Consider the following 23,464-nt stretch of genomic DNA (forward strand, 5'->3'; position numbering starts at 1 on the left):
TTTAGAGATAACCATTGCCAACACAAGCAAACTGTTTCGAGCATATCTGCCCCTGCAGCACAGCTCGCTGATAAAATAACATTTTACTGCGGTCCATGCAGCAGCCTTTTTCAATTAACTAAAAGCTTGACATTTGTCCAACTCTTCGCAAAAATATGTTAGCTCTAAAGATTTTGGACATGAATAAACTCATGTGATTTTAATTTTAAAAAAGTTGATTAAAAACAGAACATGCATAACTAACTTGATTGATCACCAATAACCTGACTACCTGAGCTAGAGTGGTCAAAATAAATGATCTAATTTCAGGGTTTATTGTAATAGGTCCATAATTTTACAATTTAATGTACATAGCAATAAAATATAAAATCATTATGATGATATCTGTTAAAATGATCCGAATTAAATACTTGGTAAGTAGAACAGTCTTGCTCCATTATTTGAGTCTCATTTTCCTCTCACTATAATTCAGTCTGTTCAATTAGGGCCGGTTCCCAAAGGATAAAAAGAAACCTTCCCAAGGACAAGTCTTTGTGCTCATCTAGTTGATGATTCAAGAAACAATATGTTACAATTGTATTACAATGTTGGTAACATTAAGTTCAAAATAAAGAAAAATACAACAGCTTTCCATGTTCACAATTTATTTCCTGATACTTGCTTTTTACCATCAATTTTATGCCACGCAACTTAAATAGACCATTTCTGCTCATTTACAATCAAATAAAATACAGCCCACAAGGTGTAAACGTCAACTGTTCCAAACATAAATAAAGTAGCACACAGTTTTACAACAAAATAAACTCACACACACACATTGTTCAGGGTTTTTAAGATGCTCATGAGCGAAATGTGAAAGGACGTCAAGTCCAAGGATAGAAGAGGATTAAAGAGGTTAAGGATGGAAGAAAAGAGAGGAAATAAGATAGGCAAAAGAAAAACGACAGATGTGATAGAAGCACACTTTAAGAGCTGAGAAGGATAATGGGACAACTTAAAATCATGGGCACACAGATTTTGCATTCATACACTATAAATGAGTGATACAAACATGCAGGATGCATATGAAAGACTTCATAAATTAAAAGTATTTCCAATAAAATATTTCAATAAGCCATGCACCATCTGTACAAATCCAAAAGAGACACATCCGCAAAAACAAAAATTCAAACTATTTCACACGTTAATAAGCAGCACCATCTGTTCTTACTGACAAGACATTCTGCAAATCAGCAAAACGTATACTCCAAAAAAAAAAGAAAAAAGAAAAAGATAAAGTGGTGGCAAAATTCCAGTCTTATCTTTTCTTAATGTCACATTAATGTGAGCATCACCTTTAACTGGGCTCAGAGAACTTCAGAGGTGATAATATGTAACACATAAAACGAGTTTTTACTCTCAGGTTTGTTCTTTGTTTCAAGTGTTTACTGGTTGTAGAAACAGTGCAAATAAATGTTTTTGGTTTCTGACAATCATGCTTATTGTTCATACTGCTTTAGAATACTGTGGATTGTGAAAACAATAAACACTGACAGTATACATTCAGTCTAAATGTTTAACTGCTGTGCGTGTTTGAGCTTGTGAAAGTTTGTGTGTTGATATCTTAATTCATCAGGAATAAGGTTCATTTTCATAAAGATGTGAATGTTTTACATTCATGTGATATAATAGATTCGGTTTGGGATAAATGTGAAGGGTTAAAATTGAAGAAAGGTGATTTTACACAAACACAAGCACAGCTCACCAATCTTTCACTAAGAAGGCAGGGTGGTTCTCTCACTGGAAAGGATTTTTTTTTTTTTTAATTATACTGTTGCAGGTAAGAGGAGTTTCATATACTATCACTCCGATTATGTACATGTGAATCTCAGAGGCTGTATGGTGTCTGAGGCTTCGGAGGGTTGTAATTTGGTGCTGAAACGGTGAAAACATTCAGTGAAATCCATCCTTATTCTTGCAGCTGCTAATGCTAATATATCTGAAGAGAAAGGCAGGTGGTGTATGCACCTTGAGGAGCAACAAGCTGCTAACAGAGGCCGGACCAAGACTAATCCCTCACAGAATACAGGTGTGACTATTTATCTGCAAGACACGGTAGGAGGTGATGCATCTTTCTGTTTGAAGAGTGAAATCTTAAATTTGTTCAACTAATAACCCAAGGACTAATTGTCAAACACCACATATGAGGGAGATTAACACTAGTTCCTGTGACGAGTTTCAGAGTCTGACAGCTGATCGAAATTCTCTTGGACGTCACCGCAGAGATCGCTTTCAGGCTCTGGGTCCTCGTCGTTGCTTTCGGCGCTGTAGTCGATAGCCTCCAGAAAGGATGGTTCATCCTCCTCCAACACATAGGTAGTGGTACAGCTGCTGCAGAAACAAAGCAACAAAAAACATGAATTTAAATGACATAACAAAAAGCTTTTGTTACAATCAGGACAAAAGGTATCCTTTCTTCTTTTAATTTCTTAAAGAAATTATTTAACAATGAATAATGACATAATTATGCATAGACCAAAATGCAATTCTCACAAGATAATTGTGCCAAACATTTATTAAATTTCAAATGAAAAAAAGCATAAAATGCCCCCAGTCTACCTCTCCATTTACAGTTTTAAACTATTACCGTACAAGGTTAGTGGAGATTTTTTGAGGGAAGTTTCTAGGAAACTGCAATTAGTAAGGGTTCCCTTACCTAAAGCAGACAGGTGTTATATTGCAGTGACGTTGTAAAAACTGTTCCAGTAATAAAAAAAAAAAAAACTAAAAAAAAAAAAGATCAATTACCAATTTTTAAAACCTAAATTCTAAAAAGTACAAACAACATGAAAAACAAAAAAAAAAAAAAAAATATGCATATTAACTGAGTTTTAAATGCTAACTAAATTCATGTTGCTAACAAACAGTGCTTGTAAGCTCCCACCAGTGAGGCTGTTTTTTTTCCTATGGGTCCTAATGGTTAAATGGTTGCTGGTTCTTTGAGGTTTTAGTGGCTTTAGTGGGTTTTTAATGGTGTTAATGGTCTGAAATGCGATCCTAGAGAGACAGTCGATCATATGTGTGGGAGGAGAAGGGTGTATAGACAATGAGCTCCCACTGAGCTCCCCTTGGTGAGTGCATGAGATAGACAGAGATACAGAGAAACTGTGTGTCAGTAAATGTACAGTAAGTGTGTAATGACAGACAGAATATTATCGAATCGGATTGCAGAAGTTGTGCACCAACCATTAAAGGCCATTACAAAAACTCCAGACGCCACTGACATTTTCAGAATTTGTCACATGTGCTTTAAAACATCCAAATTCAGATTAAAATCTCTGCATTTTCCCTTGCAAAGAGACCTTGACATATTTAAACGTCTATTATCCTTAAAGGCAAACAGAAATAAATATGTCCCTCATGTTTAGGGACATTAGGATAGACCTCCCAAAAGCTAAAACCATTGTTTGCATGCCCTGATAAAATGGTAAGTGCTACCATACAGAGACCTACACATAAAATCATAAATCAAGGATGAGAGCAACCATTTCCCAAAGGGTGCTCACACAAACAAACACTTTTGAAGTCCCTTAATGATCGGCCACATAAATGATGAATGAATATATCAATATGAGAGTAGAGTACGCTACTAAGAAGGAGAGCAGGGAATGACAAGTGAAGAAGGTACAAAAATGGCAGTTTGGGGTATAAAGCATTCTTTCAAATTAACAGAGTTGACAAATCCCTAAAGAAGAGAACGTTGGTAGTCCAGATATAAAGATAACCTCAACCACGCTGAACGAAGAATAATTCATCTGGTCTATGAGGCTCTTTTCTTTCTCCACAAACATCTATCTATCCAGCTTTCTCTCTTTGGAGTAATGCCGATTTATTGTCCATTTAAAAAACATTGCAATCATTTTGGAATTGTTAGAGGACCACAAAGCAAAACTGTGAAGGAAGAAGTCCGTTTTCTCATGTTTCTCCAGTGTGGTTTAAACATCTTTTTCAGCTTTGGAATGTCGGCACAGTCTGAAAAAAATACGTAACAACACTAATGACTTTCAATAAGTGTTACTGTTGTAAAATTATTTGAATTGGTAAAAAATCTGACCTTCGTTATCAGTTCTATCTGAAGAATTTGACGAAGCCTACAGAAAATCTGTCATTAGTTATCCGGGAAACGACACACTGATCGAGTTTCTTTCATAAACTGTGCAAACGTTCAGAGAAGAACTGCAGGTGTTTTGAAGATTTATTCTCTGTTCATTCACAACATTTTGTTGTTGAGAAGAACTTTTTACACTTTTATTCTTAAATGCATTCTTAGATTGTGGCATTCATTTGCACCTGCGTTAAACTTTTGTACAGTACTATATGTATTACCGTATTTTCCGCACTATAAGGCGCACCTAAAAACCTTCAAAATTCTCAAACGCCGACAGTGCGCCTTATAATCCGGTGCACCTTATATATGGACCAATATTGAGCCACAACAGGTCTCGCAAATACGGTAAGCAGCCGCCGACTTCATTTTCCCCTGCAGAAGAAGCGCGCGGTGCACGCTGGGTTTTGTGTAGAGACCCCAAAATGGCTCCTATTAAGAGACACGCTTATGACGCAGAGTTTAAACTCAAGGCGATCAGTCAATCAGTAGAACATGGGAACAGAGCAGCAGCCAGAGAATTTAACATGAACGAATCAATGGTGCGGAAGTGGATATAAATTGTGATTGCACTAACGTTTGATTTACCATAACAGTATCAGACTGTTTTTTACGTGTTTATTGAATCGAGGAAAAGTTCCCCTCCACTATATGTTATACCTTGCTGTTGTTAAAAGATAAACTGTGTCACGAAAATACCACGTCACTTACTTTACCTCGGGGAAAATAATAAAACAGCTGTTTATTCATTTTGGGAATGAATGGAGTTGTCAGAACGCTGGTTTGTAATCTATTAATAAAGTTTGACTGACCTATCTGACTATTTTGTTGACATTCCCTTTAGCGCAGTTCCATCTAATGGATGCATAACGTAACCCGAGCCTCTACTGTAGCGTCTATTCTATGCGCCTTATATATGAAAAAAGTTTTAAAATAGGCCATTCATTGAAGGTGCGCCTTATAATGTGGAAAATACGGTACTGTTAATATAAATAAAAGCTAACAATCGGATTGAGTTTTTGATTTAGTGCTATAAATCAGAAGACAAAACTAAAACTTTTTATAAATTAAATGCTAACAATAAACAGTCGCAAATATTAGGAGCTGAAATACTTAATGGGGTTAATTGTGATTAATTAATTATTGAAGTGATTGTCAACTAATTTAGTAACTGATTAATCATTAACTGTGACTCCTGACATCAGAGGTTTTCAGCCTGTGTGACTCCTGACGTCGGAAGTCTTCAGCCTCTGTGACTCCTGACGTCGGAAGTCTTCAGCCTCTGTGACTCCTGACATCAGAGGTTTTCAGCCTCTGTGACTCCTGACGTCAGAAGTCGTCAGCCTCTGTGACGTCAGGAGTCACAGAAGTCTTCAGCCTCTGTGACTCCTGACATCACAGAAGTTTTCAGCCTCTGTGACTCCTAACGTCGGAAGTCTTCAGCCTCTGTGACTCCTGACGTCAGAAATTTTCAGCCTCTGTGACTCCAGACATCAAAGAAGTTTTCAGCCTCTGTGACTCCTGACGTCGGAAGTCTTCAGCCTCTGTGACTCCTGACGTCACAGAAGTTTTCAGCCTCTGTGACTCCAGACATCACAGAAGTTTTCAGCCTCTGTGACTCCTGACGTCGGAAGTCTTCAGCCTCTGTGACTCCTGACGTCAGAAATTTTCAGCCTCTGTGACTCCAGACATCACAGAAGTTTTCAGCCTCTGTGACTCCTGACGTCGGAAGTTTTCAACCTCTGTGACTCCTGACGTTGGAAGTCTTCAGCCTCTGTGACTCCTGACGTCACAGAAGTTTTCAGCCTCTGTGACTCCAGACGTCAGAGGTTTTCAGCCTCTGTGACTCCTGACGTCGGAAGTCTTCAGCCTCTGTGACGTCAGGAGTCACAGAAGTTTTCAGCCTCTGTGACTCTTGACGTCACAGAAGTTTTCAGCCTCTGTGACTCTTGACGTCGGAAGTTTTCAGCCTCTGTGACTCCAGACGTCGGAAGTCTTCAGCCTCTGTGACGTCAGGAGTCACAGAAGTCTTCAGCCTCTGTGACTCCTGACATCACAGAAGTTTTCAGCCTCTGTGACTCCTGACGTCGGAAGTCTTCAGCCTCTGTGACTCCTGACGTCAGAAGTTTTCAGCCTCTGTGACTCCAGACATCACAGAAGTTTTCAGCCTCTGTGACTCCTGACGTCGGAAGTTTTCAGCCTCTGTGACTCCAGACGTCACAGAAGTCTTCAGCCTCTGTGACTCCTGACGTCGGAAGTCTTCAGCCTCTGTGACTCCTGACATCAGAGGTTTTCAGCCTCTGTGACTCCTGACGTCAGAAGTCTTCAGCCTCTGTGACGTCAGGAGTCACAGAAGTCTTCAGCCTCTGTGACTCCTGACATCACAGAAGTTTTCAGCCTCTGTGACTCCTAACGTCGGAAGTCTTCAGCCTCTGTGACTCCTGACGTCAGAAATTTTCAGCCTCTGTGACTCCAGACATCACAGAAGTTTTCAGCCTCTGTGACTCCTGACGTCGGAAGTCTTCAGCCTCTGTGACTCCTGACGTCACAGAAGTTTTCAGCCTCTGTGACTCCTGACGTCGGAAGTTTTCAGCCTCTGTGACTCCAGACGTCACAGAAGTTTTCAGCCTCTGTGACTCCTGACGTCGGAAGTTTTCAACCTCTGTGACTCCTAACGTCGGAAGTCTTCAGCCTCTGTGACTCCTGACGTCAGAAATTTTCAGCCTCTGTGACTCCAGACATCACAGAAGTTTTCAGCCTCTGTGACTCCTGACGTCGGAAGTTTTCAACCTCTGTGACTCCTGACGTTGGAAGTCTTCAGCCTCTGTGACTCCTGACGTCACAGAAGTTTTCAGCCTCTGTGACTCCAGACGTCAGAGGTTTTCAGCCTCTGTGACTCCTGACATCACAGAAGTTTTCAGCCTCTGTGACTCCTAACGTCGGAAGTCTTCAGCCTCTGTGACTCCTGACGTCAGAAATTTTCAGCCTCTGTGACTCCAGACATCAGAGAAGTTTTCAGCCTCTGTGACTCCTGACGTCGGAAGTCTTCAGCCTCTGTGACTCCTGACGTCACAGAAGTTTTCAGCCTCTGTGACTCCAGACATCACAGAAGTTTTCAGCCTCTGTGACTCCTGACGTCGGAAGTCTTCAGCCTCTGTGACTCCTGACGTCAGAAATTTTCAGCCTCTGTGACTCCAGACATCACAGAAGTTTTCAGCCTCTGTGACTCCTGACGTCGGAAGTTTTCAACCTCTGTGACTCCTGACGTTGGAAGTCTTCAGCCTCTGTGACTCCTGACGTCACAGAAGTTTTCAGCCTCTGTGACTCCAGACGTCAGAGGTTTTCAGCCTCTGTGACTCCTGACGTCGGAAGTCTTCAGCCTCTGTGACGTCAGGAGTCACAGAAGTTTTCAGCCTCTGTGACTCTTGACGTCGGAAGTTTTCAGCCTCTGTGACTCCAGACGTCGGAAGTCTTCAGCCTCTGTGACGTCAGGAGTCACAGAAGTCTTCAGCCTCTGTGACTCCTGACATCACAGAAGTTTTCAGCCTCTGTGACTCCTGACGTCGGAAGTCTTCAGCCTCTGTGACTCCTGACGTCAGAAGTTTTCAGCCTCTGTGACTCCAGACATCACAGAAGTTTTCAGCCTCTGTGACTCCTGACGTCGGAAGTTTTCAGCCTCTGTGACTCCAGACGTCCCAGAAGTTTTCAGCCTCTGTGACTCCTGACGTCGGAGGTTTTCAGCCTCTGTGACTCCTGACGTCGGAAGTCTTCAGCCTCTGTGACTCCTGACGTCGGAAGTCTTCAGCCTCTGTGACTCCTGACATCGGAGGTTTTCAGCCTCTGTGACTCCTGACGTCGGAAGTCTTCAACCTCTGTGACTCCTGACGTCAGAAGTTTTAAGCCTCTGTGACTCCTGACGTCACAGAAGTTTTCAGCCTCTGTGACTCCAGACGTCGGAAGTCTTCAGCCTCTGTGACGTCAGGAGTCACAGAAGTTTTCAGCCTCTGTGACCCCTGACGTCGGAAGTCTTCATCCTCTGTGACTCCTGACGTCACAGAAGTTTTCAGCCTCTGTGACTCCTGACGTCGGAAGTCTTCAGCCTCTGTGACTCCTGACATCACAGAAGTTTTCAGCCTCTGTGACTCCTAATGTCGGAAGTCTTCAGCCTCTGTGACTCCTGACGTCAGAAGTTTTCAGCCTCTGTGACTCAAGACGTCAGAAGTTTTCAGCCTCTGTGACTCCTGACGTCACAGCAGTTTTCAGCCTCTGTGACTCCTGACGTCGGAAGTTTTCAGCCTCTGTGACTCCAGACGTCAGAAGTTTTCAGCTTCTGTGACTCCTGACGTCACAGAAGTTTTCAGCCTCTGTGACTCCAGACGTCAGACGTTTTCAGCCTCTGTGACTCCAGACGTCAGAAGTTTTCAGCCTCTGTGACTCCTGACGTCACAGAAGTTTTCAGCCTCTGTGACTCCAGACGTCGGAAGTCTTCAGCCTCTGTGACGTCAGGAGTCACAGAAGTTTTCAGCCTCTGTGACTCTTGACGTCGGAAGTTTTCAGCCTCTGTGACTCCAGACGTCGGAAGTCTTCAGCCTCTGTGACGTCAGGAGTCACAGAAGTCTTCAGCCTCTGTGACTCCTGACATCACAGAAGTTTTCAGCCTCTGTGACTCCTGACGTCGGAAGTCTTCAGCCTCTGTGACTCCTGACGTCAGAAGTTTTCAGCCTCTGTGACTCCAGACATCACAGAAGTTTTCAGCCTCTGTGACTCCTGACGTCGGAAGTTTTCAGCCTCTGTGACTCCAGACGTCACAGAAGTTTTCAGCCTCTGTGACTCCTGACGTCGGAGGTTTTCAGCCTCTGTGACTCCTGACGTCGGAAGTCTTCAGCCTCTGTGACTCCTGACGTCGGAAGTCTTCAGCCTCTGTGACTCCTGACATCGGAGGTTTTCAGCCTCTGTGACTCCTGACGTCGGAAGTCTTCAACCTCTGTGACTCCTGACGTCAGAAGTTTTAAGCCTCTGTGACTCCTGACGTCACAGAAGTTTTCAGCCTCTGTGACTCCAGACGTCGGAAGTCTTCAGCCTCTGTGACGTCAGGAGTCACAGAAGTTTTCAGCCTCTGTGACCCCTGACGTCGGAAGTCTTCATCCTCTGTGACTCCTGACGTCACAGAAGTTTTCAGCCTCTGTGACTCCTGACGTCGGAAGTCTTCAGCCTCTGTGACTCCTGACATCACAGAAGTTTTCAGCCTCTGTGACTCCTAATGTCGGAAGTCTTCAGCCTCTGTGACTCCTGACGTCAGAAGTTTTCAGCCTCTGTGACTCAAGACGTCAGAAGTTTTCAGCCTCTGTGACTCCTGACGTCACAGCAGTTTTCAGCCTCTGTGACTCCTGACGTCACAGCAGTTTTCAGCCTCTGTGACTCCTGACGTCACAGCAGTTTTCAGCCTCTGTGACTCCAGACGTCAGAAGTTTTCAGCTTCTGTGACTCCTGACGTCACAGAAGTTTTCAGCCTCTGTGACTCCAGACGTCAGACGTTTTCAGCCTCTGTGACGTCAGGAGTCACAGAAGTCTTCAGCCTCTGTGACTCCAGACGTCACAGAAGTTTTCAGCCTCTGTGACTCCTGACGTCGGAGGTTTTCAGCCTCTGTGACTCCTGACGTCGGAGGTCTTCAGCCTCTGTGACTCCTGACGTTGGAAGTCTTCAGCCTCTGTGACTCCTGACGTCGGAAGTCTTCAGCCTCTGTGACTCCTGACGTCGGAGGTTTTCAGCCTCTGTGACTCCTGACGTCGGAGGTCTTCAGCCTCTGTGACTCCTGACGTTGGAAGTCTTCAGCCTCTGTGACTCCTGACGTCGGAAGTCTTCAGCCTCTGTGACTCCTGACGTCGGAAGTCTTCAACCTCTGTGACTCCTGACGTCAGAAGTTTTAAGCCTCTGTGACTCCTGACGTCACAGAAGTTTTCAGCCTCTGTGACTCCAGACGTCGGAAGTCTTCAGCCTCTGTGACGTCAGGAGTCACAGAAGTTTTCAGCCTCTGTGTCCCCTGACGTCGGAAGTCTTCATCCTCTGTGACTCCTGACGTCACAGAAGTTTTCAGCCTCTGTGACTCCTGACGTCGGAAGTCTTCAGCCTCTGTGACTCCTGACATCACAGAAGTTTTCAGCCTCTGTGACTCCTAATGTCGGAAGTCTTCAGCCTCTGTGACTCCTGACGTCAGAAGTTTTCAGCCTCTGTGACTCAAGACGTCAGAAGTTTTCAGCCTCTGTGACACCTGACGTCACAGAAGTTTTCAGCCTCTGTGACTCCTGACGTCGGAAGTCTTCAGCCTCTGTGACTCCAGACGTCAGAAGTTTTCAGCTTCTGTGACTCCTGACGTCACAGAAGTTTTCAGCCTCTGTGACTCCAGACGTCAGAAGTTTTCAGCCTCTGTGACTCCAGACGTCAGAAGTTTTCAGCCTCTGTGACTCCTGACGTCACAGAAGTTTTCAGCCTCTGTGACTCCAGACGTCGGAAGTCTTCAGCCTCTGTGACGTTAGGAGTCACAGAAGTTTTTAGCCTCTGTGACTCCTGACGTCGCAGAAGTTTTCAGCCTCTGTGACTCCTGACATCAGAAGTTTTCAGCCTCTGTGACTCCAGACGTCAGAGAAGTTTTCAGCCGCTGTGACCCCTGACGTCGGAAGTCTTCAGCCTCTGTGACTCCTGACATCACAGAGGTTTTCAGCCTCTGTGACTCCTGACGTCGGAAGTTTTCAGCCTCTGTGACTCCTGACGTCACAGAAGTTTTCAGCCTCTGTGACTCCTAACGTCGGAAGTCTTCAGCCTCTGTGACTCCTGACGTCAGAAGTTTTCAGCCTCTGTGACTCCTGACGTCGGAAGTTTTCAGCCTCTGTGACTCCAGACGTCACAGAAGTTTTCAGCCTCTGTGACTCCTGACGTCGGAGGTTTTCAGCCTCTGTGACTCCTGACGTTGGAAGTCTTCAGCCTCTGTGACTCCTGACGTCGGAAGTCTTCAGCCTCTGTGACTACTGACATCGGAGGTTTTCAGCCTCTGTGACTCCTGACGTCGGAAGTCTTCAGCCTCTGCGACTCCTGACGTCACAGAAGTTTTCAGCCTCTGTGACTCCAGACGTCGGAAGTCTTCAGCCTCTGTGACGTCAGGAGTCACAGAAGTCTTCAGCCTCTGTGACTCCTGACATCACAGAAGTTTTCAGCCTCTGTGACTCCTGACGTCGGAAGTCTTCAGCCTCTGCGACTCCTGACGTCACAGAAGTTTTCAGCCTCTGTGACTCCAGACGTCGGAAGTCTTCAGCCTCTGTGACGTCAGGAGTCACAGAAGTTTTCAGCCTCTGTGACTCCAGACGTCAGAGGTTTTCAGCCTCTGTGACTCCTAACGTCAGAAGTCTTCAGCCTCTGTGACTCCTGACGTCAGAAGTTTTCAGCCTCTGTGACTCCAGACATCACAGAAGTTTTCAGCCTCTGTGACTCCTGACGTTGGAAGTCTTCAGCCTCTGTGACTCCTGACGTCACAGAAGTTTTCAGCCTCTGTGACTCCAGACGTCGGAAGTCTTCAGCCTCTGTGACGTCAGGAGTCACAGAAGTCTTCAGCCTCTGTGACTCCTGACGTCACAGAAGTTTTCAACCTCTGTGACTCCTGACGTCGGAAGTCTTCAGCCTCTGTGACTCCTGACATCACAGAAGTTTTCAGCCCCTGTGACTCCTTACGTCACAGAAGTTTTCAGCCTCTGACTCCTGAAATTGTGTTCTGCAGTCTGAACAGGCAAACGACCTAAAAGTGGCCCACATGCGCAGTAGAGGGCGCAGTAACGTCAGCGGTCTCAGTGTTCTCCCAACCGCCATAAAAAGAAGAAGTGCTCAGTGTTCAGACTGTCATGAAAAGATCAGATACAGGTCGAATTACGTAAAAAAACAAAAAAAATCAGAATTGGGTCACTTCAGGCTGCAGTGTGAACGCAGCCTGATATGTATTCATTAACATCAGAGTAATATCAGTCTGTTCCTATCATTAGTTCATGTTTTACATGGGAGAAATGATGAGATGTGGTTAGCCGCCAAGACTACGTCTATTTGTGTTTGGCACCACAAACAAGATGTGACTCAATTTCAGCTGACAGATTGAGATTGAAAATAATGAAAAATTTACACAAAAAATCAAAAATGGGTTTCTGTCAAAAAAAAGGGCTATTACCGTATTTTCCGCACTATAAGGCGCACCTAAAAACCTTAAAAATTCTCAAACGCCGACAGTGCGCCTTATAATCCGGTGCGCCTTATATATGGACCAATATTGAGCCACAACAGGTCTCGCAACTACGGTAAGCAGCCACCGACTTCATTTTCCCCCGTAGAAGAAGAAGCGCGCGGTGCACGCTGGGTTTTGTGTAAAGACCCCAAAATGGCTCCTATTAAGAGACACGCTTACGACGCAGAGTTTAAGCTCAAGGCGATCAGTCAATCAGTAGAACATGGGAACAGAACAGCAGCCAGAGAATTTAACATGAACGGATCAATGGTGCGGAAGTGGATATATATTGTGATTGCACTAACATTTGATTTACCATAACAGTATCAGACTGTTTTTTACGTGTTTATTGAATCGAGGAAAAGTTCCCCTCCACTATATGTTATACCTTGCTGTTGTTAAAAGATAAACTGTGTCACGAAAATACCACGTCACTTACTTTACCTCGGGGAAAATAATAAAACAGCTGTTTATTCATTTTGGAAATGAACGGAGTTTTCAGAATGCTGGTTTGTAATCTATTAATAAAGTTTGACTGACCTATCTGACTATTTTGTTGACATTCCCTTTAGCGCAGTTCCATCTAATGGATGCATAACGTAACCCCAGCCTCTACTGTAGCGTCTATTCTATGCGCCTTATATATGAAAAAAGTTTTAAAACAGGCCATTCATTGAAGGTGCGCCTTATAATGTGTGGTGCGCCTTATAGTGCGGAAAATACGGTACTTTTACATAGCAATACATTCTTCATCAGGAACCAGAGCATTGCTGACAGATTTCTATGGCAACACATCAAAACAACAAGAGCTCTTTCTATCTTCTACAAACAAAAACAAGTCTTTGTTTCTGTCATTTGAAACAGTCCTTGTAAGCTCCCGCCAGTTTGAATATTTTTATCTCCTCTCAGTCTCCACACAACACTGTAGGATAAGGAGAAAAGAAAAGTTATCCCTAAAAACAAAGTCTTCACTATAATTTGAACCTCCACAAGTATCTTTGTTGAATCTCTTTCACAGAGCAAACCTTTTTTAAGAAGTAAACTGTAATAAAGATGTAAGGTATGCTTGGACTGCTTAGGCTAGGCTTTATCATACAGCTATTTTATGAAGACTGCACAATTCCTTTTGAAAAGACTCCTACTTAAGTCCATAATAACATGCAAATTTATGCCGGTCGTGCAGAGGGGCAAGGCTAGTTTACATGTTCAATGTGCATTTAATCCACACTGTGCCACTGACTGCTCAATGTGGCCGTGAAAACCTCCGCTGGGATACAGAATTGATAGAATTTCAATGATGGTCGCGCCAGACCTGCATAAATGCATGTCTTTATTTGTATCTTGAGTAGTGCATCAGAGGGGAATGTAGATTGTACTGACAAATCATAACGGCTTTTAGACTATGCTTAAAAAGCAGCCCCACTCAACCACAAAAGCAGCGCTTGTCCAGACTCGATGTTGTGAAAGTGATTCTTTGATTGGAAGCCAGCATGTAGGATTAGAATCAGCCTAAGAATATCCAGGATTTTACATTTTCAACAAAGACCATCCCATAATAACACAGATTGTTTACATCTGGCCTCAACAAGCATCTTTAAAGGAACGGGTCACATGTGGACAGTCTGATGTACTTCAGTTCACACCTGATGTAACAATGTGTCTCGAGTGTCCACTTGTGATCAGATCTTCCCTCTTCACCACATATGAAAACATTTACTGAGGCTCCAAGACACATAGCCACAACTGCGGCCAAACACTAGGTAAGTAGAGCAGAGCTTTCAATGACCGTTTACTGAAAAATAAAATACATTTAAGACCCCAGATGAAACTTTACATTGAGACAATTTTATGATTCAGATTTGAACAAACATTTCACATCTGTTACAGATGTAAAATGAGATTATGCATAATTTGTGATATTCTGAATGAACTCACTGCTTTTGAATAAGGATGGGTCGGTACTCCTACCTACAGACTTAACAGGAATTAGACACAAAATTCAGACCAACAAAGGTAGTCTGGCTGGCTTGTAGTTTTGCAGCCTCATTAAAAAAAAAAACTAAAAAAACAAACAACTGTGCACTGTGTATTCTGAGTCCTCTCAATCAGAACTGGCTTTAACTTCATTAGTAATTTGAGCCAACAGACGCTCACCTGTTGGATGAGAGCACATGAGCCTGTCTTTGCTCCCCATGTTCATGTGTGTGCCTTGTCCACTTTGGACCAATTTTAATAGATACAGAGGACTGTAGACCAGAAACGGACCACAATAGCTGCAGTACTGGAGATCTGACCCAGTTATCTAATCATCACAATTGTATCTTTGTCAGACTGTCAAATTTGCCCATTTTTCCTCCTTCTAACACATAAACTTTGAGGACAAAATGTTCCGTTCCAGTCTCATACTAATCAGTACCACAATAGAAGAAATATTTAGCCTGATTGTAGCATACAAGACAGACCTGACGCTTTTGGATTGTGTTCCAATGATATCGCTCTCCAAATCCAGCAAATTCTGGTGATTGCGGAGACTCGTCAACCTCTTCAGCCTCAGCATGGCCAAACAGAACTGGGCCCCCATCTCTTCAAGCTCTCTGGTGCTGATCTGGAGTCCCTGGAAGGAACATGAACACCAAAGGTGTAATGGTATCAGAACAAAGCAAGACACAAATATGCACAAATGCTGATATTAGCCTAAATATAGTTATTTTAAATTTTTTGGTGTAGGTAAGTACATCCAAAAAGATTATTTTTTAATGATGCAACATATTTTGTGGCGAAAACCTTTATGTAAAACCATAGAAGGACACATTCATGCAGAGAAAATCTTCCCAGTGAGGGAGCAACCGCACACAAAGCCAACCTCTATTTTACCCCAAAAAAACTTCCAAGTTTCTTTTCTCCAGAGGAAAACTGGAAACATCTAAACTTGGCCTGGACACTGAAGTATAAAGCCACAACTCAATAGACAATTGTTTCTGCACATCCTGCCAAATATTTCACAGGGTATAAGAGAGACCTCCTAGAACTGTAAATATATTATATGTTGACATTGGCAAAATTCAGATGGAAAAAAATCAGCTGGGATGGGAAAAAGATGTAGGCAAAAAAATAAGATGGTAATGATTCCAAAAAGGAAGGAGAAAACATGGGAATTCATCAGAAGAAAATAGAACCAAAGCTCCCCCTGGTGGACATTTAGGATGTTCAAGTGATGCACTCAACAGCCCAGATAAGTTTAGCCAAGATATTAACATTTAAAACATAAATTTTTCTTAGTAAAGCATTAATTGTATTTAAAAATGTAAATTTGCAACAAGCAATTTATTGACTTATTTACAGTAGAAACTGGACAAAGAAAGTCATCAGTTATAAGGTTTAACTGATGACCTTATAGTCAGGTCTATTGACCCTTTCTATATAAAAATATCAAATTCATACCTTATATTTGCCCTGATCACAGCCACAGAGTGTGCTTTCCATGGTGTAACTGCGTTTTACTCCAATCTCTCTCCAAACAACAACTCGTGCGGTTGACTCTTTGGAGCGCTCCACAACAAAACTGGAGCTAGCCATACTGAAGGCAGGAGCGATCTGGGACAGGATCTTAGGAAGAGTCTGTAAAATAAACCAATCATTTTTTTAAGCAAAAATAACTGTGCAAAGATTTTAGTGCCTCCTTTAGCCCTTGATTATCTTAATTATTAGCTAGTTATCATTGAAACTGAACATGAACCAAGACGCTGATGCCCATAGAGCGGCACTGTTTTCAGTAAATTAGAGAAATTCAAATTGTAGAAATGGTTTGACAGAAAATTGTAGTGGTTTTGGGATTGAAACTTTTTAAAAACCTTGGTATTTATACCTTAATACAGGTAAAAGGGCAATGCTTGATCATATAAAGGAGACAAGTGAAATATTGGAATTGCTTATCTTAAATAAAAATAAGATGGCCCATACAATTTCTCTGAACTGAGGGACAATTGAATACTACAACACAATGTGATTGTGTTCTAAATATGAGCTACATGATAGCAGGTTTAACCCTCCTGTTATGTTCGTTTCTAGGGTACAGCAAAAATGTTCGTGGGTCAATTTGACCCAGGGAGTGTTTAATCATGCAATAGTGTCAGAAACCAAAAAATTCCTCCAAAACATTTTTGTATCTGATTATTAACTCCAATACTAACCATTTCAATCAATATTTGTGCAATGATGTTTTATTATTTCTCAGAAATTAAGGATCAATGACGACAACCTGCTCATTTACTCATTTGGACATAAAAAATGGAATTTAGATTTTTAATGTCCACTGAAAAAAACCTAGACACAAAAAAACAATAATTTCCTTGAAGTTGACCTTTGGTAAATTATTTTATATTATACTTTTTTTTTTTACCAAAGGGTGATCTTTATAATTGAACTTGAGACACACATACTGTTCTGGGTCAAATTGACCCGCTGATTAAAATCAAGATAAATGAGTCATGCAGAGAGTATTTATGTTTTCATCCACTTCTGCTGAGTGTCACTCAGAGTGGGTGGAGTTTGTCCACAGGAACAGAAAAGATTCCCGTCAAAGTTTGTGTGAACACCTGCTTTCTCGCAGTTTCCTAGTGAAGTAAAGAGAATAGTGAGAAAGTGGGCTTGTGTGTGTGTGGTTGCGTGTGTGTGTGTGTGAGTGTGTGTGTGGTGAAATATGGTTCATAACTGCAAGGAAACATATAGAATTGGACATTTTAAAATCTTTTTTTGCACTTTAACCTGACTGCCGGGTCAAATTGACCCAAACAGTATCGATGTAAAAAGTAGACCTAGGGTTTGGTACAAATGTGTAACATGAATAAATTTTCAACTTATGTCTAGAGTGCACCTATTAAGACAAATAGAAAACGTTTCATGCAAAAAAAAATGCTTCTATTTTTTTTTTTTAATTTGTAAATTTTAAAACGGGTCAATTTGACCCGGAACATAACAGGAGGGTTAATGGAGAAACAGAGGACAGTAAGAGGTTGGAATCAGTACTTTAACCTTTTGTAGAGTTACAAGCATTTATCTTGTCCTGTGTGCAAGTGTTTGTTTACCCTGTATCCAAGGTCCTCTTGTAAGTCGCTCGAGGTTGCACTAATATTGGACTGCCAGACAGTCTCCTTCACGCTGCAGCCGTACATGAATACATTTTTCTTTCTGGAATGACCATGATAATCACAGAAGACCTGTGGATTTATGGACAAAGAGAGAATGAACAGAGGTTCATGATGCATGATGTAACTTCTTCCATAAAATAGTAGAAGTAATAACACTCATGCAAATAAAAAATTAAGAGAGATTGTACTATAAAAATAAACTTTAATTACTGAAAATAAAATAATAATTAGCCTCCTTTTAAACGATCATACTTTGTAAACAAGTCAATACAAAAGAAATGAAAATAAAAAATATCTCAGTTTCAGACAAGTATAGCACAAAGACCAGCAGAGTGAGTTGTTTGGGATGAATTCATAGATGACTTGTCACTAAGTTTTCTATACACTGTACATTTACGCTACACTGCTCAGTTACACTGTACTGTGTCACTGGACTCAAGAACTGGCAGCATAATTAGGCAGTTAAAGGAAAAAGGACAATGCAAAGTGCAAAATGCCCCAAAGTAATTTAAGTGTAGTTAATTAGAAGTCATACCAGAGGTGCTCTTTGTATGTATGCAAGATACTGCAGCAGGCCCTTTGTATGGTAGATGGTGGGGTGGAGCTCAGGATCGGGGTTCTGCCACTGGCGATTCAAATCCTCTCCACTCAGTGAGCAACGATGACTGCAGCAGAAACGAGATTTTGCAAAGGAAAAGAAGGATACAGAGTGAAGCTGTGGCTATAGAAGAAAGTCACAGCTACCAATTCCTTCCAGTCAAAGTTTAATATGTGCCTAGGCCTGTCACGGTAGCAAATTTTGCTCAACGATTAATTGTCTCAAAAATTATTGCGATAAACGATAATATTGTTTGAAGACCTTTTTACACTGATTTAATGGAAATGACGTAATAATGCATGCGATTTCCTGCCAAAGATAGATACACTTTATTTTCAAAAGAATACTAAACACTTGAACTGATAAACAAAATAAACAAAACAACCACAAACAAAAATAAAATGGATTCTCAGTCTCCATTAACAAAAAACTCACTTGAAAAAAAAAAAAAACAACATAAAGCCAAAGTGGAAATAAATACTGCATTCAACCCAAAGAGTGCAGATTATGAAGTCTGTATATTATGTTGCCCTTCAGTAATAATTACATTTAAATAGAGAAGATGGGCACATCCGACTACCTGATGCAATAATTCACACTACATGATTTTTTGCTCCTATTTTTCCCCTTACAACAATCTTAAAACGCTGGTCTTTCTAAGATTGTGTGGTGTGTTACGGTAGATCGTCGTTGTCGCTCCGATCTAAATCAGGGGTTTTCCCCACTGGGAGCTTAACGCAGACTGTTGAATGTGACAGGTAGCCAATCAGAAAGCGGGATTCTCCTCCGCGCTTTCTGAGGGGAAATTACGTCGGGGAATCCCAAACAGCTGACACGGCGCAACCCGAAGTCCAGCGGACATTGGAGATGATATGTGGAAACAACATTAATGTTTATTCAACATGCAAAGAATATAGAAATGACAAAGGGAGGAGTTGGAGCGAAATTGCTACCGCAGATGATAAACCCGGTAACTTTTCAGCTGTTCTTCGTTAACGTGACGTAAATAGGTTATAATGATTTTCATTCGGTCAGGACTTTACGCTGACACTAGCCACATGCATTGCAGGTAGATTGTAGTAAAGCATTGATTAATGCCTGGTTTTAAAATTAGTTCACTGGACTTGTAGCCATTATTTTGTGCCCATTGTTGGACACCACATGGCAGGAACGCTGTCGGCTAATGTGTGGTCTGTCAGGTTTTGAAAATGGGCCGACAATCGGCCGACAGCTCTAAGATCGTGTCGTCTGCGCTGGGCTTTACACTAAGAAAATGAGGAAGGGAGGAGTCAGTGGAGAGCACCGGAGTTTAGCCTTTTTTCATTCGGTGTCATTAACAGAAAGAGAAAAAGGCCGGAAGAGACGATAATGCCAATAATTAAAATGACGTCGATAGTTTTAATTTATCGTACGATTAATTGATTTACCGTTTATCGCGACAGGCCTATGTGCCCTAAACTAGCTATGACCACCGTGCAGGTGCAGCTACATCAGATGAGTGAATACTTTAAAGTTTAAAATGTTACTTTTATTCCATCTCTGTGAACTCACTTTCCGTTAACAACTCCGTCAGGGTTGAGCATGGGGACTATCTTGAAATTGTAGGCCTCTCTCAGGTTCACTGCCAGTGCACTGGTCCCCATGAGGAACTCTAGCGTCCCCTTCATCACCCAACTAGCATTGGTCTCCCCAGGATGGACTCTGGCAGACAGGAAGATAAATGGCCGATTCCCTGGAGTGGGAGAAAAAAATAAAGGTAAAGTATAAACAATTAATCTGAAAATTTGAATGCGCTAATATTACAAAATGCAAATTAATCCAACTATCTATTTTGACCTAAAAGCCTCTTTCCTGCAAAGGGTTACCTAGTTCACACTTTACAGTAACCCATTATGGCCTTGGCACGACAAACAACAGCAAAAGGTGAAAGTTCGCTAGAGTGTGATTAATCTGATTACATTTTTTAATCAATTGATAGCACTAGATTAAACAAATGTAGAGGACAATGGAATAAAGACCATACCAATAAACCTCTGATGTTACGGTCACTTCAAACTAGGAAAAAAAAAATCTCTAGTTTTTGCCATCTTGCAATCATTTACGTAGAATATTCTATGATCAAGAGTTCTATAACTAAATAAACAAGCGTGTGGTATTTAACTAGTGGATGTTTGCAGTCATCACCTTTATAAACATGTTTGTTTGCCTGCTAAGATTGGCCAACATACACATGGTGCCATAAATAAGATGTCATGTGGCATTTTTTTTATGACAATTTATTGCTCCGAGGTCTACAACAGATCTAGATAAATAACAGCTAACATAAGAAAAGTAAGATTTGCTAAATAAAAATACAAAAGAGGTACAGAATGAACATGTGTATAAGGCAATGGCATGAGGAGGAATAAAATGCAAATAAAATTTTTCTCATAATTAAATAAAAATGTTAAATTAATAAACTGAATTTATATTGTGCTTTCACAGTCTTGTTTTAAGGAGACCATATTCAATCAAATTTTTACCCTCCAGCAACCAAAAGACGATCTGTGTTGCACTTAAATTAGGTGAAGTAAAACTGGACTTATGACAGCAACAGATGGCATTATATGTTACATATTACATAATAGACTGTTCAATTGGACATCGGTTTTGTTTCACTGATTATTTATAGCAGCAATCACCATGGTTGTTCCGTCTTGTAAAAAAGATACCAAAGTTTTTTGAATTTGGTGTATAAACAGTAACGGAATCAGAACTCAACAATGTCAATCATTGAACTTAGATTTCAGTTTACTTTTTAAAGTATAGTATAACTAAACCTTGCTTATTGTTCAGTAAATAACGAGACATGGGCAATATACCAGAACTCATTCACTTACTGAACTGACAGATATGATCACTGGATTTGGACTCTGGCATGGCAGTGATGGTGAGAAGTGGACAGGTGTTTCCGCTAAGGGTTTCACACAGAACATCCTGCCTCAAGTAGATCTGAGGAGTCCTCATATCCTCCAGTTTGGACAGGTGCATCTGTAAGAGGTAAAAAATGTAAGTCCTTAGTTCTCTCTTTCTAAAAAATGTATGAATTTACTCTAACTCTGATTTAATCTGGCTTTCTGAAATGTGTTCTTGCACCATTGTATCAAATTTGACTGACTCAGCTATGAAACTCTACTAAGTTGCTGAATATAGTTTAGAACATTGAATGCTGTACAAACTTATAATGGAAAGGACGAAATAGTTTGAAACTTCATCCATAATTTACTCTGTTGAAGTACCAAATATTTAACAACATGAGCATAAAGTGATACTAGCTGTTAGAACACATCAAAAAAGTTCCAAAACAATGTACTTATATTCATATTTCTCATGCAAACTGTATGTTGACAAGCAAAACATTTAGTTGTGAGACTACAAGTGGGACTGAAGTAGTACCTTGAGTGTGGAGTATGTGTAAGGGTAATGATAGGCAAAGTAGCAGACATCCTCCTTATGGATGAAGTTGACGCTGAAGGTCAGCGTATAATACGATTTTCCTTTTTGTCCCCCAGTTGCAACAGAACTTCTTGCAAAGTGATTCCTGTGAATATAAATATTTTAGTTGAACAGTACAAAGGAAATCAATCTAAGAAAAACTCGAAGCAGGTAATTTATTCTGTAAAGTTATGTTGCATATTCCTGCAATAAGTCCACTAAAAGCATCACTTTCAGATTTGGAAGATTAAGTGAGGTCAGTATAGAACAGAGTACTTTAACATCTAGACAGTAAAAAATCTCCAACATCATACATGACTGTTCTTTCTAAAACACTAGTGAAGATGGAGTGACGCAGTAATACGCTTTCTAAAAGAGGCCTTTTAAAAAATGGCTGAGCACTAAGTCTGTTATTACGAGCTCATAATTTTTATTAATGCAGCAAGTATAAAATATAATATAGTCAAGTGTGTGCTCCACGGCTCAATGAAGTGTGCTACATTAAAGTATAAAACTGCTGTGGTGTCATGGAACTCTAGTACTAATTGCAAAGTTTCTTTAATGGCTTCTTTAAAACAAATTATCTGCATGTCCATTACAAATTGTTGATTTCACCTACTTATAATAACAAATGTCTGTTCCTGTCCTGACCCAGTGAGGCTTTCCACTGATGGCCTCCTGGACAGAGTACATCAATGGTTGCATGCCTGTACACAGAAACATGTTTAAACAGAGTTATGCAGAAAGTTACACTACACCATTTGTTTGTTTTCCTTCAGATGATGCTTCATGTCTCACCATAGTTAAACTGGCTGTTTGACTTCTCACAGTTGATGATGTTGAAGCGATACGCAGTCCCGACTCGCATGCCACTCACTTCAAAGTAAAACCACTGATGGTAGTGATTACTGTTGATATCCGCATTCAGAACAAGGTCGTACTCATATCTGGAGAAAATAAAAAAGCAGAGACAATAAATATGAACCTAAATATCAACTACCAGAAAAAATACCACATAATTCATTATATCACGTGTATTTATACAAAATATGTAAAAGAAAATATACAAGGGGACATACAGTCAAGCCCAAAATTATGCATCCTACTTCAAGGTTTAGATTCAAATTTATTTTTCATTTAACCAAGAAGCTTCTGATACCTTCCTCAATCAAAAAACAAACTTTACTGTTTTAATTAAAACCACTCTTAAAACAACTTATCTTTGATAATGAGCCCTGTCCCATTTGAAGGGCACAGAAATATTTAGTTCTCTCCACAGGTTTGCCATTAGATTTCAGTCTGGATTCTAACTGGGCCACTCCAAAACATTAAAATCACTTCCAGTTGAAAAAACATGCTTCTAACCCTGAAAGATTACTATACACATACACCTGGCAGGGATGTGAATACTTTTGGGCATGCCTGTACCTTGTGTAGGTTTGTAAGAGTACACTGCTAATATTTTTCATTAATAGACAACTCACTTCCTAACTTGAATGGCTTTCCTGAGGTTTCCTGACTCAAACTGAGAGTTGAACTTCAGTGATTCGCTGTTTTCTTCAATCATAGGACTGAAACAAAAATGATGGACAATTTCTTAATGCATAGAAAATGGTCACAAAATGAAAAATTGCTTTCTCTGATAACAATTCCATATAAACACTTAGACACTGGACAGAAATCTATTGAACTCTTTCACCTAAGAAAAAACCTTTAGCAGCCGTGTAATAACTCACCTGGCATGATCAATGTCGTAAACTACTTTATCTAGGATATCATTAGGATGAATCAGCCGCTCAATGTCCTGAAATATTTTGGACCTACAGACAAAGAAAGAACCACT

General features: G+C 41.0%; 1 protein-coding gene across 4 annotated transcripts in view; it reads right to left on the reverse strand.

Annotated features, from left to right (window-relative positions):
* Window positions 1-627: 627 nt before the first annotated feature.
* agtpbp1 (ATP/GTP binding carboxypeptidase 1) overlaps window positions 628-23,464 on the reverse strand; it is a 40,330-nt gene continuing 17,493 nt past the window's right edge. For all 4 annotated transcript variants that reach the window (XM_032578817.1, XM_032578816.1, XM_032578819.1 and 1 more), the window contains 12 exons: window positions 23,358-23,441; window positions 23,106-23,192; window positions 22,420-22,568; window positions 22,241-22,328; window positions 21,583-21,727; window positions 21,027-21,177; window positions 19,699-19,879; window positions 18,085-18,214; window positions 17,487-17,618; window positions 15,844-16,020; window positions 14,865-15,016; window positions 628-2,370 (listed from right to left, as the gene is read on the reverse strand). In XM_032578817.1, the coding sequence (XP_032434708.1) occupies window positions 2,199-2,370; window positions 14,865-15,016; window positions 15,844-16,020; window positions 17,487-17,618; window positions 18,085-18,214; window positions 19,699-19,879; window positions 21,027-21,177; window positions 21,583-21,727; window positions 22,241-22,328; window positions 22,420-22,568; window positions 23,106-23,192; window positions 23,358-23,441 (1,648 nt within the window). In that variant the 3' untranslated portion in view covers window positions 628-2,198. The remainder of the gene's footprint in view (window positions 2,371-14,864; window positions 15,017-15,843; window positions 16,021-17,486; window positions 17,619-18,084; window positions 18,215-19,698; window positions 19,880-21,026; window positions 21,178-21,582; window positions 21,728-22,240; window positions 22,329-22,419; window positions 22,569-23,105; window positions 23,193-23,357; window positions 23,442-23,464) is intronic.

The sequence above is a fragment of the Xiphophorus hellerii genome, chromosome 12 (assembly GCF_003331165.1).
Source record: "Xiphophorus hellerii strain 12219 chromosome 12, Xiphophorus_hellerii-4.1, whole genome shotgun sequence".
NCBI lineage: Eukaryota > Metazoa > Chordata > Actinopteri > Cyprinodontiformes > Poeciliidae > Xiphophorus > Xiphophorus hellerii.